This window comes from Hordeum vulgare, chromosome 1H (genome assembly GCF_904849725.1).
Source record: "Hordeum vulgare subsp. vulgare chromosome 1H, MorexV3_pseudomolecules_assembly, whole genome shotgun sequence".
NCBI classification, from domain to species: domain Eukaryota; kingdom Viridiplantae; phylum Streptophyta; class Magnoliopsida; order Poales; family Poaceae; genus Hordeum; species Hordeum vulgare.
The window spans coordinates 471,394,539-471,419,756 of NC_058518.1; the positions used below are offsets into that span (position 1 = coordinate 471,394,539).

The 25,218-nt window shown below is 46.6% G+C and overlaps 1 protein-coding gene and 1 pseudogene across 1 annotated transcript; both read left to right on the plus strand.

Moving 5' to 3' along the window:
- The first annotated feature begins 6,197 nt into the window (after positions 1-6,197).
- Positions 6,198-6,829, plus strand: LOC123401053 (annotated as a pseudogene).
- Positions 6,830-8,988: 2,159 nt separating this feature from the next.
- LOC123401060 (indole-3-acetaldehyde oxidase-like) lies at positions 8,989-24,978 on the plus strand. The gene is made up of 3 exons (XM_045094776.1): positions 8,989-9,106; positions 22,725-23,629; positions 23,964-24,978. Exons 1-3 carry the CDS (start codon positions 8,989-8,991, stop codon positions 24,042-24,044), a joined length of 1,104 nt encoding a protein of 367 aa, XP_044950711.1. The 3' UTR covers positions 24,045-24,978.
- Positions 24,979-25,218: the final 240 nt, after the last annotated feature.

Genomic DNA, 25,218 nt, shown 5'->3' on the forward strand with positions numbered 1-25,218 from the left:
TACTCGCTCTCCGTTCCTGATGCTACCCAAGATAAGATTACAACTAATGAACACCGGCAAGACATAATGCAACAATCAATATGATGCATGTGTTAAGAAGGAAGCATGCATCGCTATTCTAGTCACTTTCATATGCATTAGTTGAGTTAATTGTATTCTGGGCAGAACTTTATATTAAGTTATCTTGACATGCATGAATATGGCATGAGCATGTGCATCACGAGAAAACGATGCAAAAACATATAAAGAATGTAGATAACGGAGTCACGGATCAACCGAAAACTACAAAACAAGTTTCAAAGGCATACGGGCCAAAACAGCCGCAAACACGCCCTAATGGGCACTCCCTCGTGTTATCAGGTTGCCACATGATCAAGCAACAAATTATAAGTGGGGTGGTGCATGGGAACACACCACACCATCAACAATTCCCACACAAGCTTCAAAACAATACAAACAAAAATCTGTTTCCAACAGCAACATAGCAGTTTGTCTACAATATTTAAAGTAGCTACAACCCTCTAAATGAATCGAACAAGACATGCGACAGAAGCCATCCAAAATCTCTACAACCCTGTACAAGAAGCTAATGCAAAGGAATCACCCATGAGCAGATCTACAAACACTAACTTGGACAAAATATCACAGTTTCTGGGACTTAGTGGAAATCACAGATTTTCACCAGCTGCTTATGCTCCGAAGCATTTTGGCAGCCTCCAAAATGATATCCACCGGAAGTGTATTAGCATGAAATTTAACAGGGAGCTAAACAAATATAAAATCTCACAAACATTAGTGTATTGCATGGGCTAATTCCCAACACAAGAGCTAATTCACACAAGACAACACGGGAAGAAAATAACTCTAGTTTCCCTAATCTGTCACTTTCAGCCAAGTGCCCATTTTGACAGGGCACAATAGGTGCATACAAATCCCTAAGAACAAAACAAAGGCCCCATGCTGTAGAGGGGTTCACCTACTACCATTCCATCAAGGAATCATCCACAAAGGGCCAAAGCATCACCTAATGTAAAGGCCTAAACATGGCATCATATCAGAAAATAACAGTTTTATGAAGTTGCTCTAAAGTGAAATCTGACTGCACCAATGGATTCCTCGGATGATTCTACCCCAAAATCGTATATCATACATGGGTACTTGCATGTAAAAACAATGCACAAAGCTAGCTTGAAAATGTCACATAGAATCCTATAAGCTACAAATAACTTTCATCACATGTGGAAGCTATCACATATTGCATCACCTACACATGCACATACACTAGGACAAGAACAACCTATCTAGGCATAGCATGGATTCACTAACATGTCACACTAACATATAGAAATGTGGTCATCCACACACACACATGTGCAAGACATACACATGCACATGTATATGTGGACTCGGTCCACACACACCTACCACACACAAGAGGGTGGAAGCTATCACATATTGCATCACCTACACATGCACATACACTAGGACAAGAACAACCTATCTAGGCATAGCATGGATTCACTAACATGTCACACTAACATATAGAAATGTGGTCATCCACACACACACACATGTGCAAGACATACACATGCACATGTATATGTGGACTCAGTCCACACACACCTACCACACACAAGGGGGTTACTCACCCACATACACACATAGAAGATTCACCCAACAAATATATGTGGAGGTGCACACATACATATGGTGTGCTCACTTGCACAAGTGTGTGTGTGCAAACATGTGCACACATGCACACACACCTCCACCTACACCTAATCTACTCACACACAAGCCTACACTCTAGTGCAACATGGGAAAAGAAATGAAACCCTCAAGCTCATGCCCTAATAGTAAAAAAGAAACAACACAAAAAAAAGAACAACAAGAGAAAAAAATGAAATCAAAAAACTTTCATCACATGTGGAAGCTATCACATATTGCATCACCTACACATGCACATACACTAGGACAAGAACAACCTATCTAGGCATAGCATGGATTCACTAACATGTCACGCTAACATATAGAAATGTGGTGATCCACACACACACACACACATGTGCAACACATACACATGCACATGTATATGTGGGCTCAGTCCACACACACCTACCACACACAAGGGGGTTACTCACCCACATACACACATAGAAGATTCACCCAACAAATATATGTGGAGGTGCACACATACATATGGTGTGCTCACTTGCACAAGTGTGTGTGTGCAAAGACGTGCACACATGCACCCACACCTCCACCTACACCTAATCTACTCACACACAAGCCTACACTCTAGTGCAACATGGGAAAAGAAATGAAACCCTCAAGCTCATGCCCTAATAGTAAAAAGAAACAACACAAAAAAATAACAACAAGAGAAAAAAAATGAAATCAAAAAATAAAAGGGGCAAGCCTACACTCTAGTGCAACATGGGAAAAGAAATGAAACCCTCAAGCTCATGCCCTAATAGTAAAAAGAAACAACACAAAAAAAGAACAACAAGAGAAAAAAATGAAATCAAAAAACTTTCATCACATGTGGAAGCTATCACATATTGCATCACCTACACATGCACATACACTAGGACAAGAACAACCTATCCAGGCATAGCATGGATTCACTAACATGTCACACTAACATATAGAAATGTGGTCATCCACACACACACATGTGCAACACATACACATGCACATGTATATGTGGGCTCAATCCACACACACCCACCACACACAAGGGGGTTACTCACCCACATACACACATAGAAGATTCACCCAACAAATAGATGTGGAGGTGCACACATACATATGGTGTGCTCACTTGCACAAGTGTGTGTGTGCAAACACGTGCACACATGCACACACACCTCCACCTACACCTAATCTACTCACACACAAGCCTACACTCTAGTGCAACATGGGAAAAGAAATGAAACCCTCAAGCTCATGCCCTAATAGTAAAAAGAAACAACACAAAAAATATAACAGCAAGAGAAAAAAAAATGAAATCAAAAAATAAAAGGGGTGGGTGTGGGGATCGAACCCACAACCTCTGGCTACACACACACGCACACTACCACTCGGCTATGCCATCGAGGCTTACCAGAGAGGGGGCTATATGCAAGCTAACCCTCTCTGGCGCTGCACCTGCCACTTAGGAAAAAAAGAAAGAAAAAGGGAGCCCGAGGGAGACTCGAACCCGCGACGCACGACGCTGGCGCACAACTCGATTGCCACTGCGCTACGCTTACGTCTCTTAACAAAGAGGGCGCATGTCTCCTTTTGAACAGCCCCTCTGCACCTGCACACTACCACGGCGGTGGCCGGAACAGGGGAGGACGGAGGCAGTGCTACGGGCACTAATCCACGGGTAGCTACTGGTGGGGGATGCGGCGACCTAGGGGAACTCGTTACCGTGCCTAACTCACCGAAAGAGGGAACCCAACGGCGGCGCAAGGAGCTGCAGCTCCCGGCCATGGCAGACCACGACGGCGGCGACGCACTACGCACAGATAGGGAACAGGCACGCGGGGAAGGGGGGAAAGACGACGGCTCACCCAGTGGCACGAAGACGAGGACAATGCGGCTGCTCGAGGAAGAGGAAGAAGAGGCGAGGCGGAGGAAGAGCCACTGCCCCGCTCCGGCGACACCGACGCGAGGGAGGAAGATCCACCTCCCCTAGCGACGAAAATGGAATGAGGGAGGATCCAACATCCTCGCGGACGCCACAGACGCCGCGGGGGAGGCTGCCGACGACGAGGAGATGGAAGGGACGGCGGCGCTCTCTCTGAAGTCCTCTCTCTCTCTCTCTCTGAACCTCTCTCTCAGATCTTACCTTCTGAGGGGAAGAAGGATGGAGAAGGAGGTGGCGGCGGGGAGAGGGAACCCTAGGGCGGACACACACATCGAGGGGGTTAAGTAGGCGACGGGCTGACGGCCTCGACGTCCGTGAAGCCACGGAGGCTAGCTCTCTCTCACACGCGCGACCTCTCTAACGGAAAGAAGGGGAAAAGGGGAAGCGGCGTCAGAGGAGGAAGAAGAGGGACGGGGAGAAGGCCGCGCGGGCAAATCAACGAGGCGAGGCCCAGGTGGTGAAGGAGTAAGCCAGCCCACCTGGGCTTCTCTAGCACCTGGGCGAAAAGAAAAAGGGTTTCTAAAAAAATATAACAGCCACAAACAAAAATTGACAGAGACAAGTAGAGGGGTTTATTTAGAAAAATAAAAATAGCTAGGGGCTGAGGGATTTATGACCTATTTAAATAAAATATAAACCATATTTTTAGACAAACTAAATTACACATGAAACAAGGATTTATAAGGCTGTTTTTATAAAAAAAACAAATGACTTAAAGCTTAGAACAACAAGACAACTACCCCCCTCAACCACAAGTGAATTCACTGAATGTTTAACATTTTTAAAACAGGTTCCAACAAAGTTTAACACACAAGTTAAAAATAACAAAAGGGGAAGGGATTTGCATTGTTTGAAAAGCATTGTAGTTGAAAGCATGTTTGGAAACAATGTTGGAAAATACCACAACATCACACCACCCAAAGCAAGCTATCACAACCATGATGGAGTTGAACACAATGCAATTGAAAGGGATGTCATGATGCAAGATGATGACATGAAATGAAGCCACATGAAATGATAACTTTATATAATATCCAAATCATGGTTCCACAAAATAGGAAAGTATCCAAATATGGAAAGGATTACATCTGGGCTGTTACAATGTTCATCATTTTCCTCCTTGAATCCACCTCCAATTCGTGAAGATCGGGCCACCCTCGGGTTTGCCCCGTATCAATTGGTATTGTATTTGTTGACATATGATGAATAGTTACTTTATGCTCAGATCGTTCACTCGATTATATTGAATCTCTTGTGAATTTTGTGTTGCGTGATTGAGTAGTCAAATATGTGATCCGATCTATTTGTCAACTTTGGCCAAGTTTGATGGGTAGTTCTTCAGAGGGAGTAGTGTATGGTAGTGGGTTCAATCTTACAGTGATTCATCCTAACGAGGGAAGAGAACAAACGTGTATTATATTGTTGCTATCAAGAATAAAACGATGATTTCTTTATCACAACTTGATGATATTTTTGCTGTCCATAATATGCCATCTTGCTTATTGAAATGCTATGTTTGTTACAAACTTAGTACCTCGAGATGCATCGTGGATAGTGATCCTTAGGTGGATTAGCAGTTGTAGATGTAGTTCGATAACGTTCTACGTATCATAGACGTAATGCATATATAAGATTATGCCAAAAGTAATTATATTCATCTATACCTAATAATAAAGGGGCTATTGCTTTTTGTGGTACATCACTAAAATTCCCCTAGAATTGTAAATCAATGTCACCTACAAGTTATAAAAATGTTTCACACATGGGAATTCCTAGCCTGGGCGTCCCATGCAGTATGAACCTCCTATGCGGCGCTCTACGCGGTGGGAGAAGCGTAGCGCCCCCATTAGGGCCAACCCATGTTTGGGCGGCCTCTTTCCAAAATTTCATCTTTTTCTACTTTAAAGAATTTGGGACCTCGAAAAAGTTTTGAAAATTTAAATATAAGAATTTTGAAACAAATATTTCATAATTCATAATATATATATGTATTAAAAAATGTTTGTGATATTATAAAAATGTTTGGGAAATCAAAATAGTTTCATGATCTTTTTACATTTTGTCTATTAAAAAAGGTTAATGAAAGTGAACAAAACTTCGCCAATTCAAAAACATTAATGAATGAAAAAATATCCTAATAATTCAAACAAAATCAATCAGTCAAAAAATGTTCGCAGATTCAAAAAATGATCATGCATTTCAAAAAATGCTTGTTAAATTAAAAAATGATCGTTAAATCAATAAAATATTCGTATATTTCAAAAATTGTTCCACCAATTTCCAAAAAAAATGATGATCCTATATATGTTCGCCGATTCAAGAAAATTGTGCACAATTTAAAAATAATGTTTGCAAATAGTATAATTTTTTTATGAATTTAAAATGTTCTCGATTTTAGAAAATGTTCTAAAATTTGGATAAATGTTCACGAACTAAAAAACTGTTCACAACTTTAATTATGTGCACGAGTTTAAAAAACAGGTCATGATTTCAAAATTGTTCATGATTTCATAAAATTGAGAGTAATAGTGTATCTCGGCGATGTAGCAAAAATATGGTCATGGCCATTACAAATTATGTGTTTTTTCTTCCGCTGCAACGGAGGGAGACCACGAGGTGCCTCACGCTCTGGGCCTGGACTGCCAACCCCGACGCGATCCCGAAGGTCAAGTGGCTCACTTTGCCGGCGCGCGGCGAGCGCCGGCGTGGACGGCGGAGCCTACGACATCGCGTGCTCATCCTCCTCAACTTGCACGAGGATCACTCCAGGGAGCGTGAAGATGATGACAACTCTCCAGCCCCAGAAGTGAACGAGTTCACTTGGTAGAGTGGCATCATCGACGGTCGTCCCGCTCCGGGTGGCCGGCGCACGCTTCCTGCTGCACCTGCTCGGGATGACCGTCGTAACGAGCGGTGCGACGACGATGACGACCGCAACGACCATCGTGGTAGAGGGGGGTCAAGAGGCCAGCCTGGGCTGGGCGATCGCATTCGTCGGTCTTTGTCCCGCAATGCGTGGGAGCGCCATCGCGGGGCGGACTAGGACAGCTCCCGCGACCGCTCTGGTGCCAGCCGCCGCCATGACGTCGCGCCCACGGCTTCGCTTGCGCCAATCAACACCTTGGTCCAGGACAGGGGGCGCAGCCCCGTGCGCCAAGCATCGCCACGGTCTGCTCGTCCTCTCTCGTGTGATAACCTCACGCCGCCCAACTCCCCGACGTCGGTGCTGACATCTATGCGAGGCTAAAAGGAGGGGGCTTTGACCCCATCCCGGATGTTTGGAGCGGTGTAGGACGCCGTGCTATTATGCACTCCGGCTCGCCTAGTCTCTCCACTGCCATCACCTACTCCGCCTTGTCCCCCCGGCTTCGAGGCATCCCCAGCCACACCGCCCCTGCCTGCCGGAAGGCACGGCTGATCTATTCCAGGCGCGTCCAGATCCACTCATCGTGAATCCACGGGCGGCGCAACACAAGAAGACAATGGCGGGGTTGGACATTGCTCGTGATACCACTGGTGGTCTCACTCTCCGTCGCACCAGTGCTCGGCTGCGTATAGGTGGAGGCTGCAGGGCCATTCCGGCTGCCAAGGCAGCAGAGCTGCTGGTCTGCCGCAACCTGGGCATCCTCCAGGACAGCGAGGACGTCACTGAACAGGCTCTGTTGCAATTCTCAATAGTGTTCAAGGAGCAGCTACCTTTGGACGTGCTGGCGGCCCTGAGGGCCCTTTTCAAGGTAGATGATGAGAATGCAAATGCGATGGAGGACGCGCTCATCAGCCACGGCGGCGCCGATGGCTTGGCCCATGAGCCGGTCTCTGGAGAGGTAGCGGTGTAGGCACAAGAAGAATAGCCAGTTGCTTCAGTTCAGCTTCCGTGATTCTGTAGTTTGCAATGTTAGTTCATCTTCTGTTAGAGCATCTCTAGTAGAACCCTCAAACCCTTAAAACAAAAACCAGTTTTAAGGGTTGAGAATTGCACATTTTTGACACTTTTAAGGGTTGAAAAACAGGGGCAAAGACTAGAACCCTCAAACCCAACCCTTATAACGGAATTATAAGGGTTGGGTTTGAGGGTTCTAGTCTTTGCCCCAACCCCAAAACTTAAAACTGTCATTTGGCATTGCATAATTTTCACAAGACAAACATAATAAACCTTCAAACAAACACGGAAATAAAGATCATTGATGCATGGTTTAATAGTTTTTACATCACACAATCATCATCTTCTCCCTCTCATCGGCACCATCACCAAAAAGTTGCACTTGGCGCCATTTCCTAGACCACTTGCACGTCCATCAAGCACCTCCATTGGAGTCATCCACACTGCCATCGCCACCACCACTCATCGGAGTGTCACCTCGAAGAGTAGAGGACGCACCACGGAATATCCTCTTCCTCTCTGCGATGTCCTCCTTGTAGTCCTTCCACCATTGCAATTGTTCTTTATCCATGTCCTTCTTGGACATGATCATGTGCTCCTTCTCTTCCACCATGAGTTCTTTCCATACCTTTGCCTCTTTCATCTTGGTCATCCTCTCCTCCAAGTCGGCCTTGCGCTTTGCTTCTTCACGTTTTGCTTCAACTTGTGCAAGCTTGACCTCTTTCTTCTTCTCGGTGATAAGAATCTTCGTCTCCAATGTCTTCCTTGTCAATTCCTCTCTTGCCTTCATCATTTGCTCCATCTTCTCCCTTAGGCTTGATGCCTCTCCTTCCATCTTCACCCTTTGCTTGCCCTTCTTGGTTCCCTCGGGCTTGCCCAAGTTCCTCTCCTTCTCCTCATCTTCACTATCATCCATCCTAAGCATTGCCTACTTCTTGGGTGCGGTCTCCTGATCCCTCAACTTCCACTTGTCAAAGGTTTGAAGAATTGCCCAAGCATGCTTAAATGGGAATGGCTTGCCCTTGGAAGCGGCCATCTCCTTATACCTCATGCCGGCAATTGTCTCCTATCAACCACACATAATCACATAAGAACCCACATAGTACACACACATAATCAAAATAGTGAAGAGATATGTACTCACGCGAGGAGACCTTCGGCCGACTCTTCTTCGCGGGGGCGGGCTGGACGGTGGTCGGGGTAGCCGCGGTGGCCGGGGCGGGCGCGGCAGCGGCCAGGGTGGGAGGAGGCGGTGCGAGGCCCGCCCGCCGCCGCTTGGCCCCGACGTGGGTCGCCGCCACCACATCGGCCACGGTGCCCGGTGCGTGCGGGGCGGGGGCGGGGGCGGGCGGGGCTAGCGCGGCGGCGGCCTGGGCGGGCGGGGCCGGTGCGGGGGCGGGCGCGGCATGCGCGGCGGCAGCCTAGGCGGGCGGGGCAGCTGGCGCGGCGGCGGGCGGGGGCCGGGGGATCCATGGCGGCGGGAGGAGCTGGGAGGCGGGCGGTTTTCGCTCCCGCGCTGGAGAGGAACAGGAGCGCGGGTTGGGATTGGGTTTTCCCTCCCAACCCTCACTTCTACAGGCTGGGATTGGGTTCGCAGGTTCGACCTTTAAATTTTTTTACGGGTTTAAGGGTTTAAGGGTTCTAGTCTACGTCGTTTTGTCGACGAAAACTGTAAAAAAGCGGTTATTTTTAAGGGTTTGAGGGTTTGAGGGTTCTACTAGACTTGCTCTTAGACTTTTTGCTCAAGTGTGTCGGTTACCTTGGATGGGAACGTCCATGCTGTGCTACTGCTTTGCTCCTTGCTGCCGTGCAAACCTTCAGTATTTTCTGGCTTCTTTCATGCCTAGGTGCCTCCTTGGTTACAATATGGTAGAACAACCAGTGAACATCCTTAGCTAGAATGTTAGAGGACTAAATGAACCTGATCATCGGGCTGTAATCAATGAAACCATTGCCGCGTCATCGTGCCAAATCGCCTGCTTGCAAGAGTCGAAGCTCGACAACGTTGATAGCTACACGGCGGCCTTCCTAGGAGGGAAAATGCTTAAAAGATTCGCCCAATGCCCTGACACTCGAACGAGAGGAGGGATCCTGGTCCTTTGGGATGATCTCGTTGTGGATGTGAGCAACATCACCATCCCGACTTACTGCCTTTTGGCCATGATACACGTCAGAGGAACTGACGTGCACTTCAAACTTACTACTGTCTACGACCCGACCAATCACGCGAGTAAAGATGCCTTGTTCAACGAGGTAATCAACCAAAAGCCGCCCAATGGGGATTTCAACCAAATCATCCGTGCTAGCGACAAGAATAAAAGGAATGTTAATACGAGACACACAAACCGCTTTCGGGCTGCCTTGAACCATTGTGAACTGCAAGAGATCCATCTACAAAATAGACGTTTCACATGCAGTAATGAAAGAGAAAACCCAACTCTATGCAAGCTGGACACCTTCTTCTGCACCGCTGATTGGGATATCCAGTTCAGTACCCATGTACTACATGCCCTATCTTCTTCTCTGTCCGACCACTGCTCCCTTTTGCTTGTGGATGACAGAAGGCCACGGACGCTTAGGGTATTCAAATTCGAAAATTTCTGGACGACGATGCCAGGATTCTTTGTCATGGTGGACAAGGCCTGGAATGAGCCTTCAAACCACACCAAGCCTTACCACGTGCTTCATCACAAGCTCAAGAAAACGGCCCTCCGTCTGTCAGAATGGAGTAGAGGACTATTCTCCAAGGCAAAAATTCACCTCCACGCCGCCCTTCTTGTGATCCTCCGTCTTGACCAAGCCCAAGAAGAGAGACCCCTTTCCGTTGATGAGAGCAACCTGTGGACCAAGCTCAAGAGGAGGGTGGTTAGCCTTGCGGTATTAGAGAGAGCTCGCAAGAAACAATGCACGAAAATGACCAACCTCAAGGAGGGTGACGCAAATACAAAAAATTCCATTGACGGGTCAATGCTAGGAGAAGGAAGAATCACACCCATAGAATAAAACACAATCAAGGATGGGTTACAAAACATGAGAAGAAAGAGGAGATTATTCATGACCACTTCTCCAGCGTTATGGGGCAAGGGACCTCCAGTGCGTTAGACTTCAACTGGGGGCAACTAAATTTAAAGAGATTGACTTGTCCACCTTGGATGACTGTATCACCGAGGAGGAGGTGAAGGAGGCCATTAACGAGGTGCCAAAGGATAAATCACCTGGGCCTGACAGTTTCACCAGCATCTTCTTCACAAAATGTTGGGGCACTATTAAAGAAGACGTGTTGCGGGCAGTGCACCTCTTCCAGGACCTCCATCGAACCAACCTTCACTGGCACAACTCGGCGAGTGTGGTTTTGCTCCCGATAAAGGAGGGGCGGAGGGCATCACCGACTACAGACCTATTAGCCTCATCCACGGGTTTGCAAAAATTATTGCTAAGATCCTAGCGATCCGTCTACGCCCGCACATGGATGCTTTAGTTTCCAATGCCCAGAGTGCCTTCATCAAGCGAAGGAACATCCATGATAACTTCATGTACGTGCGTAACCTCGCACGTCGGCTACACAAAAGTAAGACCGCGTCACTCCTGTTGAAACTTGACATCCGCAAGGCCTTCGATTAGGTGCGTTGGGAATACATCCTTGATCTCCTACGTAAAAGGGGATTCACGTGCAATTTTCGCAATTGGGTGGCTGCTCTCCTCAACTCATCGTCGTCCAGGATCCTACTCAATGGGGTGGCCGGCCCCCCAATCTTCCACCGTTGTGGGTTCAGACAAGGGGACCCCCCCTTTCACCTCTACTTTTCGACATTGCTATCGACCCCCTCCAACAACTCCTTCAGTTGGCCACAAGAAAGGGGCTACTCCACAAGATTCGAGGTAGAGGAACTATGTTGCGAACCTCCCTATATGCCGACAATGCTGCAGTGTTCATGACGCCCATTAAGAGAGACATTGATAACCTAGCCGCCATTCTCAAAGGTTTTGGAGAGGTCACATGCCTTTAAACCAACTTTAACAAGAGCTCGGTCGTTCCAATCAAATGTGCGCACCTTAACCTTGAGCATATTACCCAAAGCTTACCAGCGGCTAGAACATCCTTTCCGATGAAATACCTGGGGCTACCACTCTCAGTGTGGCAACTCAAAAAAAGTCGACTTTCAATTTCTAAAGGACAAGGTGGCGGCCAAGCTCATTCCTTGGGAGGGAAACTACATCACCACCCTTGGGCGCACCACACTTGTCAAATCTTCTCTAGCATCGCAACTGGTTTACTATATCACGCCACTGAGAGTCCCCCCGAGCATCCGAGCAAACACAAGCAAGATTGAGAGGGCTTTCCTCTGGTCTGGAGCAGACAAGACATCTGGTGCCAAGTGCAAGGTCAACTGGGATATGGTATGCCGGCCTTTCGAGAGGGGAGGTCTCGGAGTTCTTAACACAACAAAATTTGCGAGAGCTTTAAGACTGAGATGGCCTTCGTTCGAGTGGAAAGAACCAACAAGAATGTGGGTTGGTATGGGCAAACCTTACAACGACATGGTTCTGAACCTCTTCTACGCATGCACAACAATCACGATTGGTAATGGGGCGCGAACACCCTTCTAGGAAGTTCCTTGGGTACAAGATCGGAAGCCAAAGGAAATAGCGCCCCTTATCTTCGAGGCTTCCACGAGGTAGAACTGGAAAGTCAAGGATGCGCTCCTCAATGATGCTTGGATCTCCAAGATCAAGCTCACAATGAACTTTACTATCGAGCACATTAGGCAAAATCTCTAGACTCTCATCAATGCCTTCCATCTTGAGGAGCACGTCGAGGATGAGATCATCTGGAAGCACACAGAAAACGGTCAATACTCGTCGGCCACCGCTTAGTTGGCCCAATTCTTGGGCTCCACATACTCTCCGATGCCGCATGCGGTGTGGAAAGCCTCGGCGCCTCCGAAAGTTAAGTTCTTTGCATGGCTAGCTATCCAAGATAGGATTTGGACTGTTGATAGATTGGCAAAGCGTGGGTGGCCAAATTGCGACCGTTGTCCCCTTTGCAAGAGAGTGCAAGAGTCAGGTGCTCACCTATTCTACAAGTGCAGGTTTACTCTTCGCCTATGGACTTTGGTCAATTCATGGCTGCATATGGAGCACAAGGACACGTCTACATGGCATCTTGAGCAATCGGTCCAAGATTGGTGGGTCAACCGCTCCAACATCACCATGCCAAACCGCAAGGCACGGGCCTCCCTCACTATGCTAATATCTTGGGTTGTCTGGAATGAACGAAATGCTAGGGTCTTCCGCAACAAGTTCACACCGACAACAACCTTGCTCAACAACATCAAGATAGAAGCTAGGCTTTGGGTCACCGTTGGCGCCAAAAAGTTAGGGACCATCATCCCGGGAGAATAACATCCTTGTAGTCGGCGGGTTTGTAACACAATAATTATTCCCCTCCTTAATTAGTATATGCAGCAAATCTTTTCCCGTCTTTTCAAAAAAATATTTTGATTTAATTGCTGCCTAATGTAATTTGTTCACCACATCTCCCCTAATAATAAAGCACGCATCGCTTCTGTAGTCCGTTGTGGCATGTTTGCAAAAAAACCCTCCTATTTTTGGTAAATCAACCCGCAGTCCTTTCTTAAGTGGTTCTGAGAGAACGCTTCATTGTTTCAAAAAGCCCCCTACATTTGTAAGAATTTCAATGGGCATCATGGCTTATCCATTCCCTTCTCCACCGTCGGGCCGACAGGCAAGGAGGCGATGGAGCTTGGGGAGCCTCCGGAGGGGCCTTCTCGCCGGCGAAACGAGGCCGAGGGGGCGGGCTGAGGCCGAAGCGGGACGGCGCGTGAGGCCAGCGGCCAGGGGCGGTGCGGACGGCCGGGACCGTGCGACCGCGCGGAGGCGGAGAGGGCCGAGCGTGGCGACGCGGACGGCCGGGCCGAAGCGGGGCGGCGCGGCAGGCCAGCTCGCCGTCGGCGTTCTCTTGTTTCCAATGTTGGGGAACGTCGCATGGGAAACAAAAATTTTCCTACGCACACGAAGACCTATCATGGTGATATCCATCTACGAGAGGGGATGAGTGATCTACGTACCCTTGTAGATCGTACAGCAGAAGCGTTAGTGAATGCGGTTGATGTAGTGGAACGTCCTCATGTCCCTTGATCCGCCCCGCGAACAATCCCGCGATCAGTCCCACGATCTAGTACCAAACGGACGGCACCTCCGCGTTCAGCACATGTACAGCTCGACGATGATCTCGGCCTTCTTGATCCAGCAAGAGAGACGGAGAGGTAGAAGAGTTCTCCGGCAGCGTGACGGCGCTCCGGAGGTTGGTGATGATCTTGTCTCAACAGGGCTCCGCCCGAGATCCGCAGAAACGCGATCTAGAGGAAAACCGTGGAGGTATTTGGTCGGGCTGCCGTGGAAAAGTCGGCACAAATCAGCCCTAAAACCTCTGTATATATAGGTGGGACAGGGGGCCTTGCCTTAGGGCTCAAGGAGCCCCAAGGGGGTCGGCCGAGCCAAGGGGGGAAGGTCTCCCCCCCCCCTCCAAACTGAGTTGGACTTGGTTTGGTGGGTGGGAGTCCTTCCTTCCCTTCCCAACTCCCTTTTTTTTCTTTTCTCTTTGATTTTTCTTCCAATGCGCATAGGGCCCTTTTGGGCTGTCCCACCAGCCCACTAAGGGCTGGTGCGCCACCCTCAAGGCCTATGGGCTTCCCCAGGGTGGGTTGCCCCCCCCCCCCGGTGAATTCCCGGAACCCATTCGTCATTCCCGGTACATTCCCGGTAACTCCGAAAACCTTCCGGTAATCAAATGAGGTCATCCTATATATCAATCTTCGTTTCCGGACCATTCCGGAAACCCTCGTGACATCCGTGATCTCCTCCGGGACTCCGAACAACATTCGGTAACCAACCATATAACTCAAATACGCATAAAACAACGTCGAACCTTAAGTGTGCAGACCCTGCGAGTTCGAGAACTATGTAGACATGACCCGAGAGACTCCTCGGTCAATATCCAATAGCGGGACCTAGATGCCCATATTGGATCCTACATATTCTACGAAGATCTTATCGTTTGAACCTCAGTGCCAAGGATTCATATAATCCCGTATGCCATTCCCTTTGTCCTTCGGTATGTTACTTGCCCGAGATTTGATCGTCAGTATCCACATACCTATTTCAATCTCGTTTACCGGCAAGTCTCTTTACTCGTTCCGTAATACAAGATCCCGCAACTTACACTAAGTCACATTGCTTGCAAGGCTTGTGTGTGATGTTGTATTACCGAGTGGGCCCCGAGATACCTCTCCGTCACACGGAGTGACAAATCCCAGTCTTGATCCATACTAACTCAACTAACACCTTCGGAGATACCTGTAGAGCATCTTTATAGTCACCCAGTTACGTTGCGACGTTTGATACACACAAAGTATTCCTCCGGTGTCAGTGAGTTATATGATCTCATGGTCATAGGAACAAATACTTGACACGCGGAAAAACAGTAGCAACAAAATGACACGATCAACATGCTACGTCTATTAGTTTGGGTCTAGTCCATCACGTGATTCTCCTAATGACGTGATCCAGTTATCAAGCAACAACACCTTGTTCATAATCAGAAGACACTGACTATCTTTGATCAACTGGCTAGCCAACTAGAGGCTTGCTAGGGACAGTGTTTTGTCTATGTATCCACACATGTAAATGAGTCTTCATTCAATACAATTATAGCATGGATAATAAACGATTATCTTGATACAGGAATTATAATAATAACTATATTTATTATTGCCTCTAGGGCATAATTCCAACAGTCTCCCACTTGCACTAGAGTCAATAATCTAGCCCTCACATCATCATGCGAATTACATTGTAATAAATCTAACACCCATACAGTTCTGGTGTTGAGCATGCTTTGGCCGTGGAAGAGGTTTAGTCAGCTGGTCTGCTACATTCAGATCCGTGTGCACTTTGCATATATTTACGTCCTCTCCTTCGACGTAGTCGTGGATGAGGTTGAAGCGTCGTTTGATGTGTCTGGACTTATTGTGAAACCGTGGTTCCTTTGCTAAGGCAATGGCACCCGTGTTGTCACAGAACAAGGTTATTGGATTCAGTGCGCTTGGCACCATTCCAAGATCCGTTATGAACTGCTTCATCCAGACACCCTCCTTAGCCGCCTCCGAGGCAGCCATGTACTCTGCTTCACATGTAGAATCTTCTACGACGCTTTGCTTGGAACTGCACCAGCTTACCGCACCCCCATTAAGAATAAATACGTATCCAGTTTGCGACTTAGAGTCGTCCGGATCTGTGTCAAAGCTTGCATCGACGTAACCTTTTACGGCGAGCTCTTCATCACCTCCATACACGAGAAACATCTCCTTAGTCCTTTTCAGGTACTTCAGGATATTCTTGACCGCTGTCCAGTGATCCACTCCTGGATTACTCTGGAACCTGCCTGCCATACTTATGGCCAGGCTAACGTCCGGTCTAGTGCACAGCATTGCATACATGATAGAGCCTATGGCTGAAGCATAGGGGACGGAGAGCATATGCTCTCTATCCTCATCAGTTGCTGGGCACTGAGTCTTACTCAATCTAGTACCTTGTAAAACTGGCAAGAACCCCTTCTTGGACTGTTCCATTTTGAACCTCTTCAAAACTTTATCAAGGTATGTGCTTTGTGAAAGTCCTATCAGGCGTTTTGATCTATCCCTATAGATCTTAATGCCTAGAATGTAAGCAGCTTCTCCTAGGTCCTTCATAGAGAAACTTTTATTCAAGTAATCCTTTATGCTCTCCAAAAACTCCATGTTGTTTCCAATCAGCAATATGTCATCCACATATAATATTAGAAACGCCACACAGCTCCCACTCACTTTCTTGTAAATACAAGATTCTCCAACCACTTGTATAAACCCAAATGCTTTGATCACCTCATCAAAGCGTTTGTTCCAACTCCGAGATGCTTGCACCAGTCCATAAATGGATCGCTGGAGCTTGCACACCTTGTTAGCATTCTTAGGATCGACAAAACCTTCGGGTTGTATCATATACAATTCTTCCTTAAGGAAACCATTAAGGAACGCCGTTTTGACATCCATCTGCCAGATTTCATAATCGAAAAATGCAGCTATTGCTAACATGATTCTGACGGACTTAAGCATCGCTACGGGTGAGAATGTCTCATCGTAGTCAACTCCTTGAACTTGTGAAAAACCCTTTGCCACAAGTCGAGCTTTATAAACGGTCACATTGCTGTCAGCGTCCGTCTTCCTCTTAAAGATCCATTTGTTCTGAATAGCCTTGCGGCCCTCAGGCAGTACCTCCAAAGTCCACACTTTGTTCTCATACATGGATCCTATCTCGGACTTCATGGCTTCTAGCCATTTGTTGGAATCTGGGCCCACCATTCCTTCTTCATAATTCGCAGGTTCATTGTTGTCCAACAACATGATTGATAAGACGGGATTACCGTACCACTCTGGAGCAGCACGTGGTCTCGTCGACCTGCGTGGTTCGACAGAAACTTGAACCGGAGTTTCATGATCATCATCATTAACTTCCTCCTCAACCGGCGTCGCAATGACAGAGGTTTCCCCTTGCCCTGCACCACCATCCGGAGGGATGAGAGGTTTGATAACCTCGTCAAGTTCTATCTTCCTCCCACTCAATTCTCTCGAGAGAAACTCCTTCTCGAGAAAAGTTCCGTTTTTAGCAACAAACACTTCGCCCTCGGATTCGAGATAGAAGGTGTACCCAACTGTCTCTTTTGGGTAACCTATGAAGATGCACTTTTCCGCTTTGGGTTCCAGTTTTTCAGGCTGAAGATTTTTGACATAAGCATCACATCCCCAAACTTTAAGAAACGACAACTTTGGCCTTTTGCCATACCACAGTTCGTACGGTGTCGTCTCAATGGATTTTGATGGTGCCCAATTTAAAGTGAATGCAGATGTTTCTAATGCATAACCCCAAAATGATAACGGCAAATCGGTAAGAGACATCATAGATCGCACCATCTCTAATAAAGTACGATTACAAAGTTCGGACACACCATTACGCTGTGGTGTTCCAGGCGGTGTCAACTGTGAAACAATTCCACATTGTCTTAAGTGAGCACCAAACTCGAAACTCAGATATTCACCCCCACGATCAGACCGTAGGAACTTGATCTTCTTGTTACGATGATTTTCAACTTCACTCTGAAATTGCTTGAACTTTTCAAATGTTTCAGACTTGTGCTTCATTAAGTAGACATAACCATATCTACTCAAATCGTCAGTGAAGGTGAGAAAATAACGTTATCCGCCGCGTGCCTCCACGCTCATCGGACCACACACATCGGTATGTATGATTTCCAACAAGTCACTTGCACGCTCCATTGTTCCGGAGAACGGAGTCTTAGTCATCTTGCCCATGAGGCATGGTTCGCACGTGTCAAGTGAATCAAAGTCAAGTGACTCCAAAAGTCCATCATCATGGAGTTTCTTCATGCGCTTTACACCAATATGACCTAAGCGGCAGTGCCACAAAAATATGGCGCTATCATTGTTAACTCTAACTCTTTTGGTCTCAATGTTATGTATGTGTGTATCGCTATCAAGATTCAATATGAACAATCCTCTCACATTGGGTGCATGACCATAAAAGATGTTACTCATAGAAATAGAACAACCATTATTCTCTGACTTAAAAGAGTAACCGTCTCGCAATAAACAAGATCCAGATATAATGTTCATGCTCAACGCAGGCACTAAATAACAATGATTTAAGTTCATAACTAATCCTGATGGTAACTGAAGTGAAACTGTGCCGACGGCGATTGCATCAACCTTGGAACCATTTCCTACGCGCATCGTCACTTCATCTTTCGCCAGCCTCCATCTATTCCGCAGTTCCTGTTTCGAGTTGCAAATATGAGCAACAGAACCTGTATCAAATACCCAGGCACTACTACGAGAGCCAGTTAAGTACACATCAATAACATGTATATCAAATATACCTGATTTTTCTTTGGCCGCCTTCTTATCTGCCAGATACTTGGGGCAATTGCGCTTCCAGTGACCCATACCCTTGCAATAGTAACACTCTGTTTCAGGCTTAGGTCCAGCTTTGGGTTTCTTCGTCGGATTGGCAACAGGCTTGCCACTCTTCTTTGAATTACCCTTCTTGCCTTTGCCGTTTATCTTGAAACTAGTGGTCTTATTCACCATCAACACTTGATGCTCTTTACGGAGTTCAGACTCTGCGACTTTCAGCATCGCAAACAACTCGCCGGGTGACTTGTTCATCCCTTGCATGTTGTAGTTCAACACAAAGCCTTTATAGCTTGGCGGCAGTGATTGAAGGATTCTGTCAGTGATAGCCTCTTGCGGGAGTTCAATCCCCAGCTCAGCTAGACGGTTTGAGTACCCAGACATTTTGAGCACATGTTCACTGACAGACGAGTTCTCCTCCATCTTGCAAGCATAGAATTTATCGGAGGTCTCATACCTCTCGATCCGGGTGTTCTTCTGAAAGATAAACTTCAACTCCTGGAACATCTCAAATGCTCCATGACGCTCAAAGCGACGTTAAAGTCCCGGTTCTAAGCCATACAAGACTGCACATTGAACTACTGAGTAGTCCTCCTTACGTGCTAACCAAGCGTTCTTAACATCCTGATCAGCCGTAGCGGGTGGTTCATCTCCTAGCGCAGCATTAAGGACATAATCCGTCTTCCCAGCTTGTAAGATTAGCTTAAGATTACGAGCCCAGTCTACAAAGTTGCTTCCATCATCTTCCAACTTAGCTTTCTCTAGGAACGTATTAAAATTCAGGGTGACTGTCGCGTGAGCCATGATCTACAACACAAATATATTCAAAGTGGACTTAGACTATGTTCAAGATAATTTAGAGTTTAACTTAATCAAATTATTCGCTAAACTCCCACTCAAAAAGTACATCTCTCTAGTGATTTGAGTGGTTCATGATCCACTTACACTAGCTCAAGTCCGATCATCACGTGAGTTGAGTATAGTTTCAGTGGTAAGCATCCCTATGCTAATCATATCATCTATATGATTCATGATCGACCTTTCGGTCTCATGTGTTCCGAGGCCATGTCTGCACATGCTAGGCTCGTCAAGCTTAACCCGAGTGTTCCGCGTGCGCAACTGTTTTGCACCCGTTGTATGTGAACGTTGAGTCTATCACACCCGATCATCACGTGGTGTCTCGAAACGACGAACTGTAGCAACGGTGCACAGTCGGGGAGAACACAATTTCGTCTTGAAATTTTAGTGAGAGATCACCTCATAATGCTACCGTCGTTCTAAGCAAAATAAGGTGCATAAAAGGATTAACATCACATGCAATTCATAAGTGACATGATATGGCCATCATCACGTGCTTCTTGATCTCCATCACCAAAGCACCGGCACGATCTTCTTGTCACCGGCGCCACACCATGATCTCCATCAACGTGTCGCCATCGGGGTTGTCGTGCTACTCATGCTATTACTACTAAAGCTACATCCTAGCAAAATAGTAAACGCATCTGCAAGCACACACATTAGTATAAAGACAACCCTATGGCTCCTGCCGGTTGCCGTACCATCGACGTGCAAGTCGATATTATCTATTACAACATGATCATCTCATACATCCAACATATCACATCACATCGTTGGCCATATCACATCACAAGCATACCCTGCAAAAACAAGTTAGACGTCCTCTAATTTTGTTGTTGCATGTTTTACGTGGTGGCCATGGGTATCTAGTAGGATCGCATCTTACTTACACAAACACCACAACGGAGATATATGAGTTGCTATTTAACCTCATCCAAGGACCTCCTCGGTCAAATCCGATTCAACTAAAGTTGGAGAAACCGACACTTGCCAGTCATCTTTGAGCAACGGGGTTCCTCGTAGCGATGAAACCAGTCTCTCGTAAGCGTACGAGTAATGTCGGTCCAAGCCGCTTCAATCCAACAATAACGCGGAATCAAGAAAAGACTAAGGAGGGCAGCAAAACGCACATCACCGCCCACAAAAACTTTTGTGTTCTACTCGAGAAGACATCTACGCATGAACCTAGCTCATGATGCCACTGTTAGGGAACGTCGGATGGGAAACAAAAATTTTCCTACGCACACGAAGACCTATCATGGTGATGTTCATCTACGAGAGGGGATGAGTGATCTACGTACCCTTGTAGACCGTACAGCAGAAGCGTTAGTGAACGCGGTTGATGTAGTGGAACGTCCTCACGTCCCTCGATCCGCCCCGCGAACAATCCCGCGATCAGTCCCACGATCTAGTACCGAACGGACGGCACCTCCGCGTTCAGCACACGTACAGCTCGACGATGATCTCGGCCTTCTTGATCCAGCAAGAGAGACAGAGAGGTAGAAGAGTTCTCCGGCAGCTTGACGGCGCTCCGGAGGTTGGTGATGATCTTGTCTCAGCAGGGCTCCGCCCGAGCTCCGCAGAAACGCGATCTAGAGGAAAACCGTGGAGGTATGTGGTCGGGCTGCCGTGGAAAAGTCGTCACAAATCAGGCCTAACACCTCCGTATATATAGGTGGGAGAGGGGGGGCCTTGCCTTGGGGCTGGTCGGCCGAGCCAAGGGGGCAAGGTCTCCCCCCCCCCAAACCGATTTGGACTTGGTTTGGTGGGTGGGAGTCCTTCCTTCCCTTCCCACCTCCCTTTTTTTTCTTTTCTCTTTGATTTTTCTTCCAGTGCGCATAGGGCCCTTTTGGGCTGTCCCACCAGCCCACTAAGGGCTGGTGTGCCACCCTCAAGGCCTATGCTTCCCCAGGGTGGGTTGCCCCCCCCCCCCCCCCCGGTGAACTCCGGGAACCCATTCCTCATTCCCGGTACATTCCCGATAACTCCGAAAACCTTCCGGTAATCAAATGAGGTCATCCTATATATCAATCTTCGTTTCCGGACCATTCCGGAAACCCTCGTGACGTCCGTGATCTCATCCGGGACTCAGAACAACATTCGGTAACCAACCATATAACTCAAATACGCATAAAACAACGTCGAACCTTAAGTGTGCAGACCCTGCGGGTTCGAGAACTATGTAGACATGACCCGAGAGACTCCTCGGTCAATATCCAGTAGCAGGACCTGGATGCCCATATTGGATCCTACATATTCTACGAAGATCTTATCGTTTGAACCTTAGTGCCAAGGATTCATATAATCCCGTATGTCATTCCCTTTGTCCTTCGGTATGTTACTTGCCCGAGATTCGATTGTCAGTATCCACATACCTATTTAAATCTCGTTTACCGGCAAGTCTCTTTACTCGTTACCTAATACAAGATCCCGCAACTTACACTAAGTCACATTGCTTGCAAGGCTTGTGTGTGATGTTGTATTACCGAGTGGGCCCCGAGATACCTCTCCGTCACACGGAGTGACAAATCCCAGTCTTGATCCATACTAACTCAACTAACACCTTCGGAGATACCTGTAGAGCATCTTTATAGTCACACAGTTACGTTGCGACGTTTGATACACACAAAGTATTCCTCCGGTGTCAGTGAGTTATATGATCTCATGGTCATAGGAACAAATACTTGACACGCAGAAAAACAGTAGCAACAAAATGACACGATCAACATGCTACGTCTATTAGTTTGGGTCTAGTCCATCACGTGATTCTCCTAATGACGTGATCCAGTTATCAAGCAACAACACCTTGTTCATAATCAGAAGACACTGACTATCTTTGATCAACTGGCTAGCCAACTAGAGGCTTGCTAGGGACAGTGTTTTGTCTATGTATCCACACATGTAAATGAGTCTTCATTCAATACAATTATAGCATGGATAATAAACGATTATCTTGATACAGGAATTATAATAATAACTATATTTATTATTGCCTCTAGGGCATAATTCCAACATCCAAAGAGTCGGACGCGCGGCGTCGAAGGCGGGGAGAAGGCGACGGCGGCTCTGCTCGACGTCGCCGGCCGGACTAGAGGAAAAAGGTTTAGGTGAGAAAATCAATCCGACTAATGACGAACTGAAAAACAGGCGGCTGCTGAGGCTTTCACCTGTGAGTAGCAGCAGTGTGCCGTTGTTGTTGTCAAAGTTCATACGATCTTCAGTTATTTGCTATGCTTGCCTGCACATGATAAGGTGAGCATGCAGTGCAAAATTAAATGCCTGGTTTGACAAAAACTCCGTCAAGATTGTGGCATCAAAGACTGGCAAGGGATACCAGAACTTTCGTTCATCGAGAGGAGCAGCAAGGGGGTGGAGATCGGGGCAGCCGTGTCCATCTCCAAAGCCATCGAGGTCTTCTCAGATGGCACTCCGGTGTTCAGAAAGATTGCCAGTCATCTCAGCAAGGTGGCCTCGCCATTCATCCGCAACACGGGGACCATCGGCGGGAACGTAATCATGGCGCAGCGGCTGCCATTCGCTTCAGACATCGTCACAGTTCTTCTCACCGCAGGTTCGACGGTCACAATCCAGACTGCTTCCAAGATGGTGTGCCTGACACTGGAGGAGTTCTTGGAGCAGCCTCCCTGTGATGCCAAGACCATACTGCTCATCATATTTGTCCCTGATTGGGGTTCAGACAGTGTCATCTTCGAGACCTCTCGTGCAGCTACCAGACCATTCGGCAATGTTGTCTCCTATGTCAATTCTGCATTCCTGGCAAGGACTTCACAGGATGCAGCCTCAGAGGGGTTCGTAATTGAGGATATATGCCTCGCATTTGGCGCTTATGGTGTCGATCATGCCACCCGGGCTCGGAAAGTTGAGGAATTCCTAAAGGGAAAATCAGTGAGTGCACCAGTTATACTTGAAGCAGTTCAGTTACTGAAAGATGTTATCTCGCCGTCAGAAGGCACGACACACCCTGAGTACAGAGTCAGCTTGGCTGTCAGTTTCTTATTCAGTTTCCTTTCTTCACTTGGTAACAACCTGAATGCTCTCAATGGGTCTTGTGTTAATGGCTCCGAGAAGCATGGTAAGGTTGCCAGCAATGACTTGCCGATTCGCTCAAGGCAAGAACTGGTTTTCAATGACGAATACAAACTGTCGGCAAGCCAATCACGAAATCCGGGGCCGATCTGCAAGCTTCTGGTATACTCCTACACCCTGATTCCATTTTTTATTTAACTTACGAGTGTTTACTTGAATTAGTTTGTATGCTTCAATCATAAGTGGCAGTAGTACTTGAACCTTATAATTTAGTATTAATTTATGCGCTGACACTTCACTTCTTAGATTTTTGTAGCTTGAACAAGATCATTTCGGAGTTCTTTTTATTTATCGTTGGTACACTGCTTCAATCATGCTAAACCATCTGATATGCTTCATTCCTGAATATATTTATTCAGAATAAAATAAAATACGTTGGCACATCTAACTTCTGTCTTGAAACATGGGCTTGACAATATTCCTGCTTGATTACCAGGGGAGGCTGTGTATGTTGATGACATCCCTGCTCCTAGAGATTGCCTCTATGGAGCATTTATCTACAGCACACAATTACTGAGCACAACGATGGGTGTGAAAGAGTATGTGCAAAGCGAATTCGATAATGTCGAAGCTGGGATCATAAACGTGAATAAAGACCTTTTCCCTGGTACAATAACATTTGATGATTTCCTATGGGCGTTCGGAGTACTAAGGTCGAGGGTTTTCCCGGAGCTCCGTGGAGATAAGCTTGCCCTCATACCATTTGCTGATCTGGTAAGATCTTTGAACTCAAAACATGCCTACATGTACTGATGTTGCTTATCCAAAAGGTTGCAAGTCAATTCTCATTTTGTCAAGATTTGAATTCAAACTCATTTGAATAGGAAGTAGATATTTCTAAGGTCCGGAAAAAGTTCAAATATTTGGTGGGGCTTGGTAAGGTGACAAAATAATTTATTGGCAAAGTTTGGGGACAAAGTTTAAGTAGAAGTGACATTCAATTTTTAACTATATAAGTTTGTTCATGGGTGATTCCAAACGACTGGAATATTTATTATGGCTTCCAAAATTATTATTTTTCGTGCATACATACGAGCAATACTACTTGCTGATCTCTAGAAGAACCATGGCTGCAAGCTCTTCTGATCCTAACTCTCATCTCAATCTATACATCTAAAACTCCACAATCTCTTCCTCTCTCCATTTGCTTGAAATCTCTATTCTCTTCCGACCCTAAGAATATATTTGTTCCTGCTCCGTAGATTGTCCATACATACTTTCATCTCATCATGGTTGTATGTAGGTTATAGTCAGCAATTTGATGTATCTTCCTGAAATCCTGATAGGTTTATTACTCATCTCTGGCATGTATGATTTAAGGTATGCGTGCAAAAGCGTAATTTTATCAGTTCATGAAGATAACACCTGTTTAGGCAGTGAACGCCAAAGTTAATATAGATGTTTCAGTTGGCTAATCCTTGAGAGCCATGACAATGGCTTATCTAATCCAAATCCTCTTTATGTGATTCTGTGGTTTGCTTAGTATTTTAGATGATGTGGTTGTATCTTATTGCTTTCATCTGTTGACAAAAGAGACGTGCTCCACTCCATGTTCCTGCTGAAAAAAAATACATGAGTTGACATCATTAATAATCCAATCCATGAACCTCAGGTTTTTCATGTATTAATACTGGATTTACGCACATGTGTGGCACATCTTTAGTCCATATATTTTCTTAAATTTTAGACAA